Source organism: Aedes aegypti, chromosome 3 (genome assembly GCF_002204515.2).
Source record: "Aedes aegypti strain LVP_AGWG chromosome 3, AaegL5.0 Primary Assembly, whole genome shotgun sequence".
Taxonomy (NCBI): Eukaryota; Metazoa; Arthropoda; class Insecta; order Diptera; family Culicidae; genus Aedes; species Aedes aegypti.
Window position 1 is genome coordinate 277,388,449 of NC_035109.1, and position 20,607 is coordinate 277,409,055.

Here is a 20,607-nt window from a genome sequence, read left to right on the forward strand (position 1 = left end):
TTTCTAGTTACAATGTTTTTTTTGTGTTTTAATTAGTATGAACTAATATATACATACTTTTTATTATATTTTGATTAAATAAAGATACTTTTTAATTTTAAAGTAATAAAATGTAACATTACTAGCACTAATAACAAGTGCAAGGGTAATATCATTCTTATTAAACATAATCATACTACATTTGTTTCGAGAACAGATTGTTTTTTAATGGTGATCCACTTACCCCACCATGGTGCGGCAAGTGGATCATTTGGCGCAAATTTTCAAGTCTCTCATTCTCAATACATAACAATCAGAAAAATCGAAATAAATGACGATTTGAAGTATAATAGTCCCTTATTTGTTATCCACAGAAACAAGTTTGAGTTAAACTGTTCACGTTAGCTATACATAACGATGAAGTTAACTATTGATTTTTCTGTATCCACTTACCCCACGGTACCTTATGTATTATAAATTATATGAAACAGGAATAATTCCGACACTTGTAGTGACGAACGATACATAGTTTGTTTGAAAATTACATATGAGTATTACTGTGCATTTTGTCTCGATATGGTAGAAGTTTTAAAAAATACGTCAACATTCACAGTGTTGAACAATTCAAAAGATAATTTTTAGTAATGTCAAAAAGAGAAAAATATATGTATATTGGAATTGTATAAGAAAAAAGCATGATGGCGACACTTATAGTGACGAACCATACAAAGTTTGTGTTAATATTACTTAATAGTTACGCTTTCAAGAGAAAATGTGTTATCACAAGCATGAAACGAACTCACCAGCTGGTAATCCATCCTCGACTGAACACAAAACTGACACTGACAGCAAATCTTTTTGGCGAACTGTCCTGCTTAGGCTTCACGAAGCACTACCCAGTGTTGCCACATTTTTTCCGAATCTCATCTGTGTTTTCGGCCGAAAAAATCTTTTTTACCTTAGGTGAACCTCCAGAAATCTTGGTAAAAATCTGTGTTGTGCAAAATTCCAAAATTTAATGTTTTAGATCAAAAAGAACTTTTGCAAACGTATTTTTCCGGTATTTGGCATGTCAACAATTATTGCATTTGAACTAATTCTACTTAAAGTAAGTTAAAGATATATGCATCTTTCATATGCATGTTTCAAAAAGTTTAAAATACTTATGTTTTTAGAAAAACCAAACAGAGAAATGACATTTTTGCTTTATCTCTTACAACAATATGTCCTAAACTCGTGAAATATCCTAAAATCTTAAAAATCTTTTTTATTTTAAAAATCTGTGATCTTTGATCACAGATATCTGTAGGAAAGAACAGGAAAAAATCTGTGTAATTACAGATAAATCTGTGTATGTGGCATCACTGGCACTATCCAGCAAGACGCTCCGAAACGAAAAAAAAATCTCCGGCGACGAAAACACGCGCGAAACCATGAGCAAAATCTATCGCCCCGGCATAGACAAACATTTTTTTTAGTATAAGAAAAAGTAAAAACTTATGGACAACTATTTTTAACTATTTTTTTTTTAATTACATGCAAATTTGAAGTACTGCGAACTTCAAGTTCTACTTTATCAATTCAATTTTGAAAAGAATGACGATAAAACTTTCGAAATTAGTTGAAAAATAGCAAAGCTATTTTTTGATCGTCATACTTTGAGGTTTCTCTTTTCAAATGCTATGAACCCCGAAAAGCACTCAAACTCTTGGTTTTGAGATTTTTAGACAAACAGACCGCACCCTACTGAGCGTTTTGCCTCATAAAGCACATATCGAGTTAGCATGTGTTCCGAAAGCAGCAGAATTAAGTCATAATTATTTAATCAACCCGTGTGAGCCGCACTCTGAATCGCACGACGCCATTGAATTATTCATACGTGAGAGGCGCCAGAAAAGTGCCAAAATCCTTGCTTAGCAGCTGTCGCACCAACAACGCAACAACGGTAGAGCTTTGACTGACTGTCGGTGTCGCGAGTAGGGAGTGGGTTAGATGCAACTAATTCACGGAGAATTGGATGAAAGCCCTACCTCTATGGTATTTCAACAGTGATTTGGAAATGTTTTCCAGAATACTTTTTTCACATCGTGTTCGATTTTATGTGTTTTGAATCATGTTTGGCACAATGCTTCCAAAACTCAACTTATTTAATTCTTACATAAAGCAAAAGCTCTACATTTGAAACCATCAAGTAAAAAGTTGTCGCGTTGAGAGGGTTCCAATAAATTTGTCAGTTGAAGTTTAGTATCCAGACATACAAGATAAAAAATAAACTTCAAAAATCACATTGAGGGCATTCAAGCCAAATGCAAAAAATATATACAGTGTCTGTGTATTATATACATATGCATGTTAACAGAAAACCAAAAATGTGTATTAAAACAAGCAAACAAATTTTAAGGCCGGCCAGGTTGTATGCTGTACTAATATGGACTTGTTGTTGTAATGCCAGGAAGAAAGATTCATAGAGAATTCAAAATAAAATTTCAAAAATGAAGTTGGAACAAATTTTGACTAAAATTACTATTAGTTGGAGACAAAAAACTTTGCAATTTTTTTTTCTTATATATTGGTGAATTAATTTCGCCTGTAACCGCAAGTGAAAAGAATCATTCCTCCAAGAAATTTTCGTTTGCTTCCAATATTTTCCTTTCGATGTTTTATCCTATTGTTTGGAATTCGACGTTTTGTCTTTCGATGTATTGTCACTCACACACAAAACTGTTACTTACCGTGCGTCGATGCGCTCGAGCAGATCCAGCCGGTTCAAGTGGAGCTCCCGGAGGTGGAACAGGTTCAGAAACGATACGGCTGCCAGATGACTGAACGAGTTACCGCTCAGCGAAAGTGTGGTTAGATTGTACAACTTGGAGAGCTGCACCGTTGGGACGACCTGAAAAACGCAGATTGTTTTTATGAGCTTTTGAATGCGAAGGAATATAATTTTTGTATTACACTAGAACAAAAAGTGTTTCACTAATTTTGACCATTTGCAATAGATTCATTTGATTTTGGCTTATTGGTTTTGAATCTATTTTCAATAGTTTCGTAACATTTCGTTTTCATAATAGCACCAGCATAATAACACACAGTTAAAAAAACATATTTTTATGAGAATTCAAATATTCGGCAGCTAAGGACCCAAGTAAGCTTTGAAAGATTCAAAATCTTAACACTAACTCATAGTAGTGAACATTTAAATCCTCCAGTAATGCCGTGAATACCAAGTCCCAACGCATCACCTGTTCATCGATTTTGAAGCGGCAACCAAATGCTTACAAGTCAATTACTTTTTGAGTTATTTCAGAAAATAAAACAATTTGAACCACGGAATACGCCTAAAGGTAGGCAATGTCCTAAGAAAATTCTGCCTTTTTAATTGTATTTCGCAAATGTTGCTTAATTTAATGAACTTATGAAATATTTGACAACAGAATCGTTTTCGGTGATGCCATTTTTAGTAACAACAGCATTTTCCTTGCTCATACCATTTGCAGAAATCATGTCAGACATGAATCTTCAGTAGTTCCACTCATAACCGCGAAAAACTATGGAAAACCATGGACGAGTACAGCTTTCCTGGGAAGCTCACAAGACTAATAAGAGCAACGATGGACGGTGTGCAGAATAGCGTGAAGATTTCGGGCGAACATTCCAGTTCGTTCGAATTCCGCCGGGGACTTTGACAGGGTGATGAACTTTCGTGCCTGCTGTTCAACATCGCGCTAGAAGGTGTCATTCGAAAGAGCCGGGTTCAATAACCGAGGTACGATTTTCACAAGATTCAGCCAATTTGTTTGCTTCGCGGATGATATGGATATTGTCGGCAGAGATTTTACTCCATTACCCAGAATTCTATTACCCCGAATGTACCTTTACCCCGAATTCCATCACCCCGAATGCCATTTCCCCGAATTTACAATTATCTTGACATGATGATATTGATTAAGATTTCCCCATGATATTGAAATTCGGGGTAATGTCATTCGGGGTGATGGGTCGTTCGGGGTTTTGGAATTCGGAGTAATGGCGTTCGGGTTAATGGCATTGGGGGTAATGAGATTCGGGGTAATTGGGTAGAATCGCGTCAAAAACAAATTTCATGCTGATAGGCGGAACCGAGCTCGACAGAGCCCGCCTGAGAAGCAGTGTTACGATAGACGGGGATATTTTTGAGGTGGTTGATGAGTTAGTCTACCTTGGATCCTTTTTAACGACTGTTAACAACGTTAGTCGTGAAATATGGAGACGCATCATCAGTGGAAGTCGCGCCTACTATGGGCTGAAGAAGAAGCTGCGATCGAGAAAGATTCACCCCCGCACCAAGCTTATAAGACCGGTGGTCCTCTATAAACATGAAGCATGGACCATGCTGGAAGAGGACCTGCAAGCAATTGGAGTGTTCGAACGAAGGGTGCTTAGGAAGATCTTTAGCGGAGTGCAGGAGAACGGTGGCGGTGGAGAATGAAACACGAGCTCGCTAGGCTCTACGGCGAACCCAGTATCCAGAAGGTTGCGAAAACCGGAAGGATGCGCTGGGCAGGGCATGTTGCAAGACTACCGGTCAACAATCCTGCAAAGATAGTGTTCGCGTCGAATCTGGTTGGCACAAGAAGGACAGCGAGCGAGATGGCTTGATCAAGTGCAACAAGATCTGGAGAACGTGGGCCAAGATCGAAGTTGGACAGACACAGCCATGGACCGAGTAAATTGGCATAACATCGTTAACGAGGTTTTATCAAATTAATTGATGTAACACCAACTAAATTTATAAATAATAGTAGTGAGCACTTCCCTATCTTAATGTCGCAGGCCGTAGATATCTTTCACTAACTCCCTGACGGTCACAAGGTTGTTTAAGGCTGTTTGAGGTTGCTTAGGCCTTGGCTGATCAATTCGCCGAGGTGTCGACGAACAGCAATTTCAATGATAGAGGAACTGGGGGTAATTTGCCCATAGGGGGCAAAACGCGTCACCCTCGATTTGGACGAACGATATTTTTAGAACGGTTTTTTTTCACCCTAGATTGTAGTAAATGGATAAAAATGCTTTTCTCAATATATTTTCATGTGTTTTTCTACGCTGTTCTACCTGGGATTCCTACAGCAATTCTGCCAAGAGTTGTTCCAGGAATTCCATCAGAATTTTCTCTAGGGATATCAACAGGAGTCTTTCAATAGATTTTATTAGGAGTTACTGCAGGGACTCAATCAAAAGCACGGTGTGTTTCGTAGAACAAATAAAAAAAAATACTCTTTAATGAATGTTCGAATCCTCTGAGCAGAATCTCAAATAGAGAAACTTTTAAAGTAGATGGAGTACCGTGTACCTTTTAATTCCGTTTAGGAGCGGAATTAAAAGGTACACGGTACTCCATCTACTTTAAAAGTTTTCTCTATAAAAAAAAATAGGTAAGTCTGAAACTTCGCCAAAATAATGTCTAGGACTCTCGCGTTCATTTGCTGCAAAAACCAATAAAATCGGTCGGGGTGTCTAAAGTTTTTTTTTTTTTTGATTTCGGGCGACTGGCACATATGTTTGTATTTTCGTATCTATGTGTTTATGTACATTAGGGCGGTTCAAAATTTCAAAAACACCGAGAATCGAATCTCCCATATGTTCCTTACCATTCTTACTATAAAAATAGTGTTCCGTGAAATTTTCAGCTTTCTAGGTGGTGATTTAAAGGTGGCCCAATGACAATGTAGGTTTGTATGGAAATTACTATGAAGAAATTTTGAAATTTGTTCCAAATACGCTAGTACTGTAATGTGAGTACAAATTTATTATTCCATTGTAATAACTTCTTCTTTTTCTAGGCATTATGTCCCCCCTTCTGGGACAGAGCGTGCTTCTCAGCTTAGTTTTCTTATGAGCACTTCCACAGTTATAAACTGAGAGATTTATTTTTGCCAATTTTGATGCTCTATGCCCATGGAAGTCAAGGAAATTTCCATTTCGAAAAGATCGTGGACCGACCGGAAATCGAACTCATATAACTCATTCTTCAAACAATAATAAAGAAATTTGCTGAAGAGAGGAATTCAATCCGACGGATAGCAGAAGAGATATTAATGAGTTTGTTTTCTATCATTTAGCTTAATATGGGATTAAACCCCTGCAAACATGTACAAAAATCCCAAATCCATTTTAGCCTCATGATGTTAGTTTCTTATCTTTTCATAAGCACTGCGTCATTAATAAAATAACATAAAAAATATAAGATTTGAAGCTTCTAAAATACCATCCAAAATAGCGTATTTTTCAGCACCATGGGGCGAGTATGTTACATGCCTTATAGCAAGGTTTATCACATGCGAAGCTCTCTACTAGTCAATTCGAATAACTGAAATTGTGTTGTTTGAAAGGCGGATAATTCACTTTTGTATCTACGAGTAAAAAGAAAAATCTCGCATACTTTATGATCTCGCCCCAAAAGTCATAGGTGTGTAGCTTGTAGTTACTGAGCAAACGAATGGATTTACATCTTATTCCACAATGCTACGATGAAGAGAAGATCCTCCTCTGTTTCCCAGCGGTGATAGTTTTTATTTTGGTCCGTTTATCTGCTTAATAACAACGAGCTACACACTCGGTTACCAATGGTTTTTAAGGTGAAGATACATAGAAGCCAATCCTTGAATTTTCAAAAGCAGAAGTCTACACGGAAAAAGTTCACCTAATTTTTTAGTTGACTTAACCCCAAAATTAAGTATATCGATTATTCTCTCAACCCGAAATCTCTCGGTATTCTCCCTCTTCCCCACCAATGTTGTCAAAAATAGAGAGAGCTGCACCTACCCAATGGGGGTAGTTTGGCCCAATAAACCAAATTTGGGTAAATGCATTATTCTCAAGCTTGGGTTGAATGAACTCAATTTTGCGTTGAATCAAACCAAATTTAAGTTAATTTTTCTTATGGCTTCAAAGGCTAAGTACATAATGGAGGCCTTGAAAATTTAGCCCAATTTGGGTTATTAGGCTCAACTACGGTTTTGCGTTGAAACAACTCAGATTTGAGCAGATCCGCATTGTCGTATAGAGAAGCAGACAACCGGTAACTCACTGGTCACTCGCCGGCGCCAATCAATAAAATGTTCAACACAAAAGGTTGTCAAGTTCTCTAGATTTGTGCTCTTGAAAATTCGAGGTTTGACCTCAGGACGAGATCATAAGTTTTGCGAGAAATATTTCCTAATGACTTCTTACATCATTATGACCAATTTAAGTACGATTTTCAAGGTTTTTCGTGGAAAATTATTAAAATAACACTTGAGACAGTTTTGCGATTATGCGTATATCATATGTCATTTTGACCAAGAACATCCTTACCTTCCAAGCCAAGGTGTTCAAATGGTTTGATCTTGCCGTTTATCCCGTATTTCCATACGTTCAACGCAATGTGCGTCGGTCCAAAAACACATATCCATAAATACTTCACACAAAATATGTAAAAACAATAAAATTTCTGGACCGATTTATTTGAGTTTGGTCGCAAATGAAAGAGCAAAGTCTAATTGTTTTTAGTTCGGAATTTCAGACTTACCTATTTTTTGTAATAAAGTTACTCCACAAAGACACCGTTAAAGTTCTTCTTTGGATTTCTTTTGAAATACTTCTGAGATTTCATTATAAAATCCTCCAGGGACTCCATCATGAACACCTTCTAAAATTCAGTCAGAAATTCTATCAGGACATCCTCTAGGTTTATTCTGGGTTCCATCGGGTTCCATCCTCCCAGAATCTTTTTAAGGGATTCTACCAGCATTTCCATCCATCGGTTTTTCTAGGGAATTCTCAAAGAATTCCCAAGGAAATTCTTCAAGGAATTCATATCTCCAAAGATCCTCAAGGGTTATCAGGAATTCCTCCTGGGATGCTACCGAACATTACTTATAATGGTTTTATTACTCAATGGATTCTTTTTGGAATTTCTCGCGGAATCCTCAAGCAATTTTACCAAAAATTACTTATTAGGATTTCACAAGTTATTTGGGAATTCACCAGTATATCGTCCAGTTCTAGGAGTTCCTCCTGGAATTTAAAAAAGGAATCCCTTCAGAGTTTCCTCTGAGAACTCCTTCAGTAGTTCCTCCAGGAATTCTTTCGAAAATTCCGCTAGGATTTCCTTTCCCGGTGATTTGACCGGGAATTCAAAAATCCTCTAGAGTTTTTTCCAAAACATTTTGGACAAAAAATCCTCTAAGGGTCTCGCCAAGATGATCTCTAAGGGTAACGAATTTCTTATGGGATTTTATCACAATTTCCTATAAAGATTCCGTCAGTAATTTCTTCAGAGACTTTACAAGTCTATGTCTTCTTCTTTTTCTTGGCATTATGCCCCCCCCACTGGGACAGAGCGTGCTTCTCAGCTTAGTTTTTTTATGAGCACTTCCACAGTTATAAACTGAGAGCATTTTGCCAATTTTGATACTCTATGCCCATGGAAGTCAAGGAAATTTCCGAACGAAAAGATCGTGGACCGAAGTCATACACCTTCAGCATGGCTTTGCTTTGTAGCCGCGGACTCTAACCACTCGATTAAGGAAGGTCCTAACCCCCTAGTATTTCCTCTAATTATTTCACCAGTAATTTTTCGAGAGGGAGTGTTTTAAGGAATTTTACCAGGAGTTCTCAAGGGTTAACTCTTGAAATATCACCAGAGTTTCGTTATTATTTTCACCAGAGAGTTTTGCCAGAAGTTTTACCAGAAAATACCTAAATGATTTTACTAGGATTTCCCTTCTTAGAATTTTTTAGGGTTATCAGAAATTTCTCCTGGGCATTAACCAACAAATTTTACAAGTTCACAAGATTTGTTTTCTGGACAACCACTAATATTTACACGAGAGAATAGACCAGGAATATGCGAAGAATTTAACTAGAAATTCTTCCTTTCTCCACTCTAAGTATTCCATCAGAAAGATAGCTACAAAATTCCATAAGATTATTCCTTCAAGGATTCCACTGATATTTATTCAGAGTTTTAAACAAAACATTTCTCCGAAGAAGGAATTTTTGGAAAAAGTCATAGAACATGTTTTTGTGAAATTGTTAGAGAATTTCCCAGAGAATTCCCTGGAGAAATTCCTTAATTTATCTCTGAAAAAAACTTTTGAAGCAATGTTTGAAGAAGTTGCTACACGCAAAAAAATCCGTTCTCATAATCGTGAACAAAAAGTCATGGTAAACGGAACGCATTGCTTGTTGAATTTTATGACTTAGTTCTCGAAAACGTGAATGTTTGCATCTCGTTTATATGAACCCAATCCGTAATCCAAGAACACAGTTCTTGCTTCTTTCATTAGCATGTTTGTTTAGTAACGCGTTCGGTATCATGACTCTCAAATCACGATATCCAGAACCCATTGAACCATTTTCACGATTTGATTCCTGATAAAGAGAACGCTGTTCACGCGCGCTGTCAAAAATGATAACGCATGCGCAGCATCAAATATACGATAGTCAACAAAGGAATGGCGGTCCGGAATGGAGGTATGCAAAGTATGCATTTTTGTTTTAGATTTTCAGCGAAATTTTTATTTGGAGCTGTGTTTTTTTGCATGCATTACCAAGTAAGTAACTAGTTTTTTTTCATGCTGCTTGATTTGCTGCTGAAAAATTGTGTGTTCTTCCAAATTAGTGGGCGTAGCTTTCGATACCTAAAATTGTGATTTCATGCTGCCTTATCGTGTTTTCTTTGGACTGCGTAGCTTACGGGTTTACAGTCTAGGCATCAAAATACATTGTGAATAAATACAATTGCATCAGCGAAAACTTCTTGAATAATTCATTAACGGAAAGCCGGTCATAAAAAGTTTCCAATATGTATGATAAAATCACGGTATCCGAAACATCACCATGAACTGTGTTCCTGGTTCCAAGAACACTGTTCTCGTATACTAGAACAATAATCACGGATCCTTGATTTTTTTTCCTACCAGTGATCAGTTTCGCAGGCGTTACGAATGGTTTGAGGAACATAGTTCCCGACGCCGTGATTTATATTCATGGTGTATTTTTGTAAACCGAAATTTACCCTGTTCCAGAGTTCATGACTGATTGTGCGCATTTTCTGGAACGGTTTTATTTGCGTGTACAAGATTTTTTTAATTATGAATACTCGGAGAAATTTCTGGTGTAATTGGATGGAAGTAATTCCTTAAAATAACATATCGAATGCCTCGTAGGGTCCCTTCAAGTATACTGGGTAGAATCTTTGAAGGAAACTGAAAGAGTTTATAAAATAATTTATTGAAGATTCCCTAGAAGACTCTTCCGAGAATAATCTGGGGAAACCTCTTGAAAAATTTTAACCGGAATCTATGAGAGAATTCTTGGTGGAATCCCGTGTAATTTTGTTGATACTTTTGCAGTATTTTTTTGTGCAATCCCTGAAGGCTTCCTGGAGTAATCTCTGGAGGAATTCCTTGAATAATTCTTGGAGAAATTCTAAGTAGAATCACTGTGAGAGTTCCTGAAGTAAATCTCTACGTATATTTCTGTAGAAATTTTTGAAGGAACTTCTAACGAAATTTGTGTAGGAATCTCTTTAAGCAATCCCTACCAGGATGTTTGGATTAATCGCTGAAGGGAAATCACTAGAACATCTTTTCCCAAACTCGGGTTTTGCGAAGCCTCACACCTCGTCACCTCGCTTTTTGTTGCACACGCAAAGCGACGTGCTGACAGGTCCGGGGAACGCAATAGACAAATTTTGGAATCGATGCACTAGAAGAACCACTGGAAGAGTTTTGATAGGAGCAATTCCTGGTGGAATTTTTAATGAAATTCCTGTTTAAATTTCTTTGGAGGGATTTATTGAGGTGGAATCGCAGGAAAAAATCCTTATAGAAATTGTTTAGAAATCCTTGAAGTTTCGCTGGAGGGATTCCTTAATGAATCTTTGGATGATTTTTTGGTAGAATTCTTAGATGAATTAGATGAAGCACTGAAAAAATCCCAAGGGAAAATTTGGATAAGTCTCTGAAGAAATTACTTTTGGAGTAGTTCTAGTGGATTTAAGGAGGAAGCCCTGAAAAAAGTCCTGGTGAAATCCTTTGGGATGAATTTCTTGAGAAGTATCTGAAAGAATTTGTGATTTTATTCCTGAATAATACACGATGGAATCCTCTGAACTAACTTCTAAAAGAATTCCTAAAGGAATTTTTGAAGAAATTGTTATAGCAACCTCTAGAGAAATTCTTGAAGGCAGCCTTGGAGTAAGCCCTAAAGAATTACTAAAGAAATCACTGGAGGATTGTTTTGGAGCGATCGTAGAAGGAATCAGTAGCGGAAATCCTGAATAAGTTATGGAAAATTTTGTTTGGAAAAATTCCCATTGTTTCAGAATAATCCCCGACAGAGGCCCCTCATAATTTTATCATTCATTTCTCCCGATACTTTAATTTTAAAAGTTCCGCTCTCCCTTGTTACAATTATTGCCCAACAATCGTAAAAATATTCCCCCCAAAGTCGCAGAATTCGGAAAAATAATAATCACATATTCACTAGACTTGCCGAGATCATTCAAAACATGCGAAGATATATAGTGTTGCTATAACAAACTTTGACAGTCAGTCAAACGGTTGCATCAGCATTAATCGGTTTGACTAGCTTGGGGGCGGTGTCGATGTTGTTCAAACCATCTGAGTAACTGTGAGCTGCATAATATCTAACCCAAAAATGGATTTATCGTAACGAAAAAATCGATTTTTGGAACGTCGATTCAAAATCGCCTAACCCTAGTCAATATGGCACCAAGGCAAAGAGGACGTACTTTTTTCAAGAAAATAATTCTTGAAAACTATTCTATCAAGATATTTGAAAAAAAATCTATGTGTTAAACTAACAACTCATTAAAACGCACTAACGTGTGAAAAAAATCACAAATAGAATCACTAATAAAAATGTTACAACCTTTCAAACAGCTCTAGGGTCATATTGACCCCAGAACACAGAAAAAGAATTAATGAAGAACCTATGCAGAAATCTCATCAAAGTTTAATTACCCTACAGAGTTGCAGCTGAATTTAGAAAAGGGAATAAAATCTCCCAAATCTTAAAATCTTACGGAAAAAAGTAGTAACAATTTCGAGTGTTTGAACACATATGAGAAACTAAAGCCAAAAATACTCACCGTCAAATTATTGTCGGCCAGATCCAAATGCTTCAGTGCGTTCAGCCCATTGAAAGAGCCCAAGTCCAGCTCGGTCAGCACATTTACATCCAGCTTCAGTGTCCGAAGCTCTCGCAACGCCACAAAACTGTCATTACTGACAAATTCAATCAGATTGGTGGACAAATCCAAAAATTGCAGTAACCGCAAGTGTTCTAAATTCGTATCGTATGGCACTTCTAGTATTTGATTATTCTTTAGGGAAAGCCTCTCGAGCGTCGTGAGGGGTTTAAACACCTCATCTTCGAAGCTTACTATCAGATTATTGTTTAGGTCCAGCTCCAGAAGATTCGCTAAGCCGTGGAAGGCCGTCGGATGGATCTTCTCGATCCGGTTGTTGTTCAGTTTGAGAATCTCCAGCTGCTTCAGACCTTTGAAGGTGTCCTTGAGCAGGCTAGTGAGAACGTTTTCGCTCAGGTTGAGAACTTTGAGCTTTTCTTGGGCTTCGAAATTCTTGGACCCAAGCGAGTCCAGCCGGTTATGGGAGATGTCCAGCATCTCCAGCTGGCTGTAGAACCCCAGAGTAAAGTGCACATTGGTAATTGCGTTGGAGCTGAGATTGATGTGTCGCACGTCCGGATTCAGCTGGATCGGAACGACCTCGAGGGATGCGTTGATACAAGACGTCCGAAGATTGCGATCGGCCTCGCAGGTACACAGTGACGGACAGAATCCAATTATCTGCCTCGGTATGCAAATCAACAGCACCAGCAGTGTGGCGACGAGACATTGTCGGCCCGTCCATCGGGAGGGACAAACGGTTGTCGCCTTGGGGAACGGTGGTGACGATGACACTGTCATGGCTCTGTTGTCAACTTATCTGCCGCCTTCGCCGCCTCGCCGCCCTCGGAGATAAATGGTGTTCCGTCTTCAAGTTTCCTGTTGCTGTCTTGAGCTTGTAGGTGGGGGCGGTCCGAAGTGTTGGATTCAATTATATGCGGCGGCTGATTTCTTCGCTGGGCATCTGTAACGAAACGGTGTCAAGAGTGGAGAGAAAAAAGAGAAATGAAAATCATCATCTGTGCTCGCTCTGTGACGGGAAGAGATTGTATCATGTTTTGGGTGATTTTTTTTTTCATTTGTCTGTTGATTATTAAGATATGATAAGTTTGTGCGGGCGTGAAGTGTGACTTTGAGGGGCGAATGTCAAATTAAATCAACGAGTTTATGGTGTTAAAGGGCATAGCCAGGTCGTCATCAGATGTCGAATTTTGAATTTGAAATGTCATTAAAGTTTGATTTTTAGGAATTTCGTAGGTGTGAGCATCAATAGAAATCACATTTAATTGACCTTTAAAATGTGTGCACGACTTTGTACCATCTTTTGCTCAAATCTTTTGACCCACTGGATCATTTCTCATCATTTTAACGGTTTTGCACCTCCAAATGCATCTACAAAGTTTGGATACCAGTGGACAATCCAAATACATGGTCATGTAGTGTACACTTCCTATTCCACCAGTCAGTGATTCTTAGTAAAAATTCAATATGCTTCGATAGTATCTATGTAAAAGTGTATGAATTCAGTATATATTTTAACCAGTAGGCTACGAGGCTGATTTTTCAATGAAGGATTGCTTTACTATTAGTTGTAGTTCCATGAGTAATGGGAAAGTATACATTCAAAGTATTCTTGACAAATATATTCTATAACACCTCTGGGTCGGGTAGGGTAAAAATCTCATAAACTTTCTTTTAGAACTCATTTTCCATTTGGAAACTAAATGTTTTCATGCAAAAAGTGAACAGACCAGTTATATATAATAAGTTACGATGCACCAGGGGATTAAGGAAATTTATAAATAACTTAGAACAATGCTTAGGCCTCCAGAACATTCTGATGACAATGATGTCTACGTTTAGTGGTTAACAGCATTCATTAAGCCTTAACAGACGTTTCCACAAATTTTGAAAAGATATTGGATAATGGAAGTTATCCAGATTGTCCTGGAATTCAAATCCTTATGATCTACAAAATCAACTACAGTCTATACTCACCCAATTCTTGTGAAACATTCTCATTCCAACCCATAAAGCTTCATAGGGCTCGGAAAGTGTACTACTATGAATATTGTTAATATTAAGGTCTTCAGAACACACTGAAGTAGTAAGCATCAATATCAGTATACACTTTGACTTATTACTCAAGCAAGATGTTTTAAATATATCCATACTTGATCAACTCAAACCCATTTTAAGGAGCTTATTGGTTGTATTATGAATTTTAAATTACTCTGATGAAAAGATTTACTATATCTACTGGATCTACTGGTGCCTACTAGCCTTAGCGTGTTAGTTGCTTATTTGATTTGCGTAAGCAGAAAAATAAGTGTGCTGCAAAACTTTAAATCGCAGACTCCTGGTTGTTGTTGATGATGCAATCCGTTTGACGATGTTGTGTGCTGTTGCTGGTGTCACTGAAGTTTATTGGCGTTTGTTACGTATTTGTTCTCATTTTAATTAGATTTGTGTTTCATTTTATTATATTTTTGGTGTTTTCTTAGTTCAATTTCTTCCCAGTCATTTTTCCATTATGGAAACTGAAGCTTCTGTAGTAGATAAAGGTGCTGAAAATCTTCATCGACAGTTAAATACATTCGCATTAAAACAAATCCTTCTACATATCTATGTCCTATTGTTGTGTTTTCCGTATAATAGAAAAACCAATGAACGTTCTTTCAATTTCGTCAGAAATTCATAGATTATACAAATTTGTTTTGGGGGCCCATATAGCCCTAGCGGTAAACGCGCAGCTATTCAGCAAGACCAAGCTGAGGGTCGTGGGTTCGAATCCCACCGGTCGAGGATCTTTTCGGGTTGGAAAGTTTCTCGACTTCCCAGGGTATAGAGTATCTTCGTACCTGCCACACGATATACGCATGCAAAAATGGTCATTGGCATAGTAAGCTCTCAGTTAATAACTGTGGAAGTGCTCATAAGAACACTAAGCTGAGAAGCAGGCTCTGTCCCAGTAGGGACGTAACGCCAGAAATAAGATAAGAATAACAAATTTGTCAAATAAATCAAAAAGATTTCTCTTGACAAATTGCGGGCCGTTTTTGGATCTTTTGAAGACGCTTATGCGTTATCACGGTGTGCTGGAACACACATATTATCGAACTTGCATGAACCTCAGATCTTTTTTCACTAAAAGTTGGCCTTGGTAGTCAAAAAAAGATTGCGGCATATTAAAAAATCTTTCATCGGCAAAAAATTGAAAAAAGTCGATTTTTGTATTTTTGACCTTTTCCCATATATAAGTTCATAGAAGAATATTGAAGTTACACTAATATTGATGAATTTCAACGGATAAAAACCAATTTGACATATCTTGAGGACGAATGAATTATCCAACGTTTAAATTTGAGCATCATTTTCTACGTACACTAACATAATATGACCAGCCCATGGTGGTATGCCGCATTTTATATAACTATAAATTTCACTTTGACCTTCAGAATAGTAAGCTTTTCATAAAAACACTTTGTATTCTTTCTGGAGAAACGTTCCTCTTGGGATAGAGATTGCTTGTTCCATGAGCACTTCCACAATCATTCAACATATCGTTTTGACTATTTGAAATGTTTCGTTTCCGAACTAACGATATGGAATTCTGTAGGTTTAAGAAAGTCTTGATTTGCTGTATTTTACATGAAAAATATTTAAAAAAAAAAGAGACATGGACACGTTAACGCTTCCAGTGGGCATTTTGCCCTTTGAAGAGAGCACTACACTAGACAACAGACTAGCATGCAACGCCCAATGGCACAGTCGAAAAACATTCCTGAAGAAAAGTTTTCCGGTCTGAGGCGGGAATCGAAACACCCCCTCCACCCCCATTAGCACGATGCGGCTAAATGCTTGGTGACACTAACCGCACGGCTACGAAGCCCACAGTTCTAAATAATAAGCCTAATACGATCAACAAGATGATAAAAATGCGGTAAAAATCAATGTTTTTAGTAGTTACAAATTAAGAATGTATTTTCCAACAGGTGCACTCTTGAATCAGAATGCCGAAATCAGCTATGCGAATCTCGGTTAAAGTTCGTTTGCTGACATCTCAGCAAAACTGACGTTTGATGGTAGCGGCACCCGAAGGTGCTGCTATAAACAAACTTGATTTTTTGCTGAAATATCAGTTAAAATTCAGTTGCTGACCGCTCGGCTGTGCGGATCTCGGTAAAACAATGAAAATTGGCCGAGCTCAACTAAGTGTGTGTCTTGTTTCCATACCCATGGATTATATTCTCAGTCATATTTTGACGTAATCGACAGATTTTCTCAATCAAAATATGAAATCCTAGAAATGGAAACGGAAATCGGGGGACGGACCTGGTGTAGTGGTTAGAACACACGCCTCTCACGCCGAGGACCTGGGATCGAATCCCATCCCCCAGATAGTCACTAAAAATTTCAGTGACGACTTCCTTCGGAAGGGAAGTAAAGCCGTTGGTCCCGAGATGAACTAGCCCAGGGCTAAAAATCTCGTTAATAAAGATAGAAAAAAAAAAATAGAAATGGAAACACATGGCTGCACACTGCAGTATAGAGCCTTCATTCATGTGTTTAAACACAATAGTCTTAAAAGGGGGTTCACTATAACACGATTGACAGCAAATGGCTTTATAATATAAGAGCGAGATTATGTCATAAACATAAAACATAAATTTAAGTATTTAGTTTCAGGTAGGTGAATGTAACATAGGATACGATAATGATGTGAAAAATGCACCCAACCAGCGGCTGCAAGATTCCAATACAATTTTGCATGAAAACTTTACAGGTATTGCATAAAATTGTTACACATGTAAGGCTATCATTGATTTTTTTGGTTTCAAATCTTACATTTTCTGTATATATAACGTTATTTTATAAAAATTGTATAAGCTCTAATTTTGGATGTAAATATATCGCAAAGAGCTCTACGTAAAAATCTTTCTTTATCTTTCAATATTTCATGAAAATTTTAAACAACGAGGCCAGTAATAGTAAAAATGCTATACAAGATCAAAACAGAGTAATGCTCTTTTTATAGCTTTATGTAATTGTACAATTTTAACTATCTTTATAAAATTTCATATCCGATAAAGAATTCCAATGATTCAAATTATTTGGCATGATGAGTTGTAGTATGTTTACTCTAAATTTTTATAAGGTCATGTCAATGACTGAAGTCAATTACAAACGGCATACCACGATGGGCTGGTCATATTGTGTGATTGTAGGAAGAAATTATGCTCAATTTGAAATGTCTGATAATTATTTTATGTTCAAGATATGTCAAATTGGTGTTTATCCGTTTAAATTCATCAAAATTAGTGTAACTCTAATATTCTTCTATGAACCCATATATGGGGAAAGCTCAAAAATACAAAAATCGACTTTTTTCAATTTTTTGCCGATGAAAGATTTTTTAATATGCAACAATCTTTTTTGGACTACCAAGGCTAACTTTTAGTGAAAAAAGATCTGAGGTTCATGCAAGTTCGATAATATGTGTGTTCCAGCACACCGTGTTATAAGAGTTCAACTTATTTTATAATTCATATCGAGTCTACGCTCCATGCGACTCATGTGAAATAAATAATAAGGTACCGTAGGGGAAGTGTACCAGTGGGGTAAGTAGATCATTTGTCCATTTTAGGCATAAATACTTGAATATTTTGAGAGTTTCCGCACCATTGCTTCGTTTTAGGTTATATTCTCACGTCCACAATTATACTACTGCAAAACTGGTACTATAGGTGCACTAGCACAAGCAAACTTGTTAACTGCAAAAATCAATTAATTCCAAAACTATTTTCTGTCAATCAAAAATCCATTGTATTTCTACCAAAAATCAAATACTATTTGTTTTTTCAACACATGGTGGACATTTCAGTTCTAATTGAATGAATCGCAATGGAAAATATGTGAGTTTTGTAAATAACTACAGATATATTGGACATGGTATACTTACCCACACTTTTTAAATGGAGGGGGTAAGTGGATCAAGCATTATTATCATATATTGGCAGACTTCTTAAGCGAATTTTAATAAGTTTTAATATCTTCATATGTTGTTTTCCTTTAAATTTTTGTCATCACAAGCTTACATTTGATCAGAGAAAATTTTGATTAATCCACCTAAACCTTTTTACTGTCTTACTGGTATAAAAAATGAATATTGTGAAATTCAAACAAAACTTTTCGTGGTTTATCTAAGCTGAAATGCAAAAAAAAAAACAAAATATACGAATTCGCCAAATTGAAAGTATTTTATTGTATGTTATTTGACCATAAAAACTGTTCCAGAGAAATTATACAAATACATTCATAAATAGGTAGGAATAATTTTAAAATACTAATGTATAACTTGTGTGTATACAATGGATTAATTTTCTCCAAAATATTCTATTCAGAATGTTTTATTTTTGTTCGAATTAGTGTGAACTAATGTATACATATTTTTCATAATATTTTAATAAAATAAATATGGGGAAAGTGTACCAGTTATGGCCATAGTGGTTCCCTATTTGGCCATATGAGAAATTTTGATAACTTTCACATTTTAAATCTTTTTGAATGTTTTAACATCAAGATATATATTAAATCTAACTACTACAACACACACACAAATTTTCAAAATTTGAAGACATTTAAGTAATGAAGTATGGCGAAATAGGGAACCATTATGTCCATAACTGGTACACCTACCCTGGTTTTTATTTTAAAACTCTCAAAATATGCAACATAGCACTAATAACAACGATGGAAGGAATATCATTCTTACAATACCTAATTACATCAAATTTGTTTTGAGAACAGATTTTTTGAGATTAGTGGGGCAAGTGGATCATTTGGCGCAAATTTTCAAGTCACCCATATTCAATACATAACAATCAGAAAAATCTAAACAAATAACGATTTTATACTTGTTTAGATTTTTAGTCTCTAATTTTTTGTTCACACAAAAAAAATGAATAACATTATTCACGTTAGCTGTACATAATAATGAAGTTGACTAGTGATTTTCTGTATCCACTTACCCCACGGTACCTTATAATTCATGACGAGTAATTAGAATGTAAGAATGTTCTGAAATATGGTTTTGGTATATTTAAAAATAAGGCGATTTTGCCTGAAATGTTTTAGAATGTGATCGATTATATAGATAACTTTTTTTCGATAAAGGTTTTTCATATACTGTTTTGATTCATATTACGGACAGCTTCAAATTCCGGATAGTCTGCTTTGTAAGCGAAACATTTCACGCGCAATTTTTCAATTTTTGCTGTTCAAAAGTTGTCATTTTCTAGGTTCTTTTTATTAAGCATTTTCCATAGATTTGCATGAAAATTTATAATACACAACTGCCTTATGCGTCTCTTTAGTGGTTTGACGATTTCAATTGATGACTTGACTTTTTTATTTATGTATTTTAATGAGATATTAGGATTCTGATAAGAATTCTGAGAGGGTTCTGATGAGAATCCTGAGAGTATTCTGTTGAAAATCTTGAAAGGAGTCCGACGAAAATCCTAGCAGGATTTTCAAGAGAATACTAAGAGGAATTTAATAAGATTCTTGAGAATGTGGTGATGAGAATCTTTAGATATTTTTTAATTAGAATCCTGAGAGTATTGCCTGATGAGATTCTTAAAAGGATTCTGACGAGAATTCAGAATTCAGAATCTTGATCCTGAGAGGATTCTGATGATAATCCAGAAGGGATTCTGATAAGATTCTCGGGCGTGTGCTAATGAAAATTCCGATAAGAATCTTGAGGGGTTGCTGATGAGAATCCTGAGTGGATTCTGATGAGAATGCTGAGAGGGTGCTGAAGAGAATCCTGAGAGAATTATGATAAGAAGATTCTAATGACAATCCTTAGGGAATGTTGAAGCAAATCGTGGGAGGATTCTGATGATAATCCTGGGAAGATTTTGATGAGAATCCTGAGAGGACTTTGATTAAAATTCAGAGATGACTCTGATGAGAATCTTGAGAGGATTCTAATGAGAATCCTGAATGGATTGATGAAGAAAATCCTGAGAGGTTAATGTACGGAGACATGTTGGAAAAATCGGTTTAATCTAAATTTAATCGTGATATTTCAACCAAATTATATCTAAAATGAAAGTTTTATTTATATTTTGCAAAGTTGGAGGTTTAGATCACTAAAAAGTATTTATACTTTAAATTTCATGTCAACTTCAATAAAACCAGTGTTTTATACAACTTTGTCTACCTGTAGCTGAATATTGTGACCTGCTGGAACATTTCTGAGAATGGCATCAGATTTAGCAAACCCGAAGCTACTAGAGACACATAATTTGATTCTTGAGACACTCACAAATGTCATTTGTGTTACACTGTGTAATCATAAGAGGAGTCTGATGAGAATCTTCAAGGGATTCCGATAAAAATTCTAAGATGACTGTGATGAGAATCTTGAGAAGATTCAA

The 20,607-nt window shown here is 36.4% G+C and overlaps 1 protein-coding gene across 4 annotated transcripts in view; it reads right to left on the bottom strand.

Annotated features, from left to right (window-relative positions):
- The window catches only part of LOC5577136 (leucine-rich repeat neuronal protein 2), a 502,666-nt gene that overhangs the window by 7,722 nt on the left and 474,337 nt on the right, over positions 1-20,607 (bottom strand). For all 4 annotated transcript variants that reach the window (XM_001663174.2, XM_021855555.1, XM_021855556.1 and 1 more), the window contains 2 exons: positions 12,119-13,121; positions 2,712-2,872 (listed from right to left, as the gene is read on the bottom strand). In XM_001663174.2, coding sequence (XP_001663224.2) covers positions 2,712-2,872; positions 12,119-12,958 — 1,001 coding nt within the window. In that variant the 5' untranslated portion in view covers positions 12,959-13,121. The remainder of the gene's footprint in view (positions 1-2,711; positions 2,873-12,118; positions 13,122-20,607) is intronic.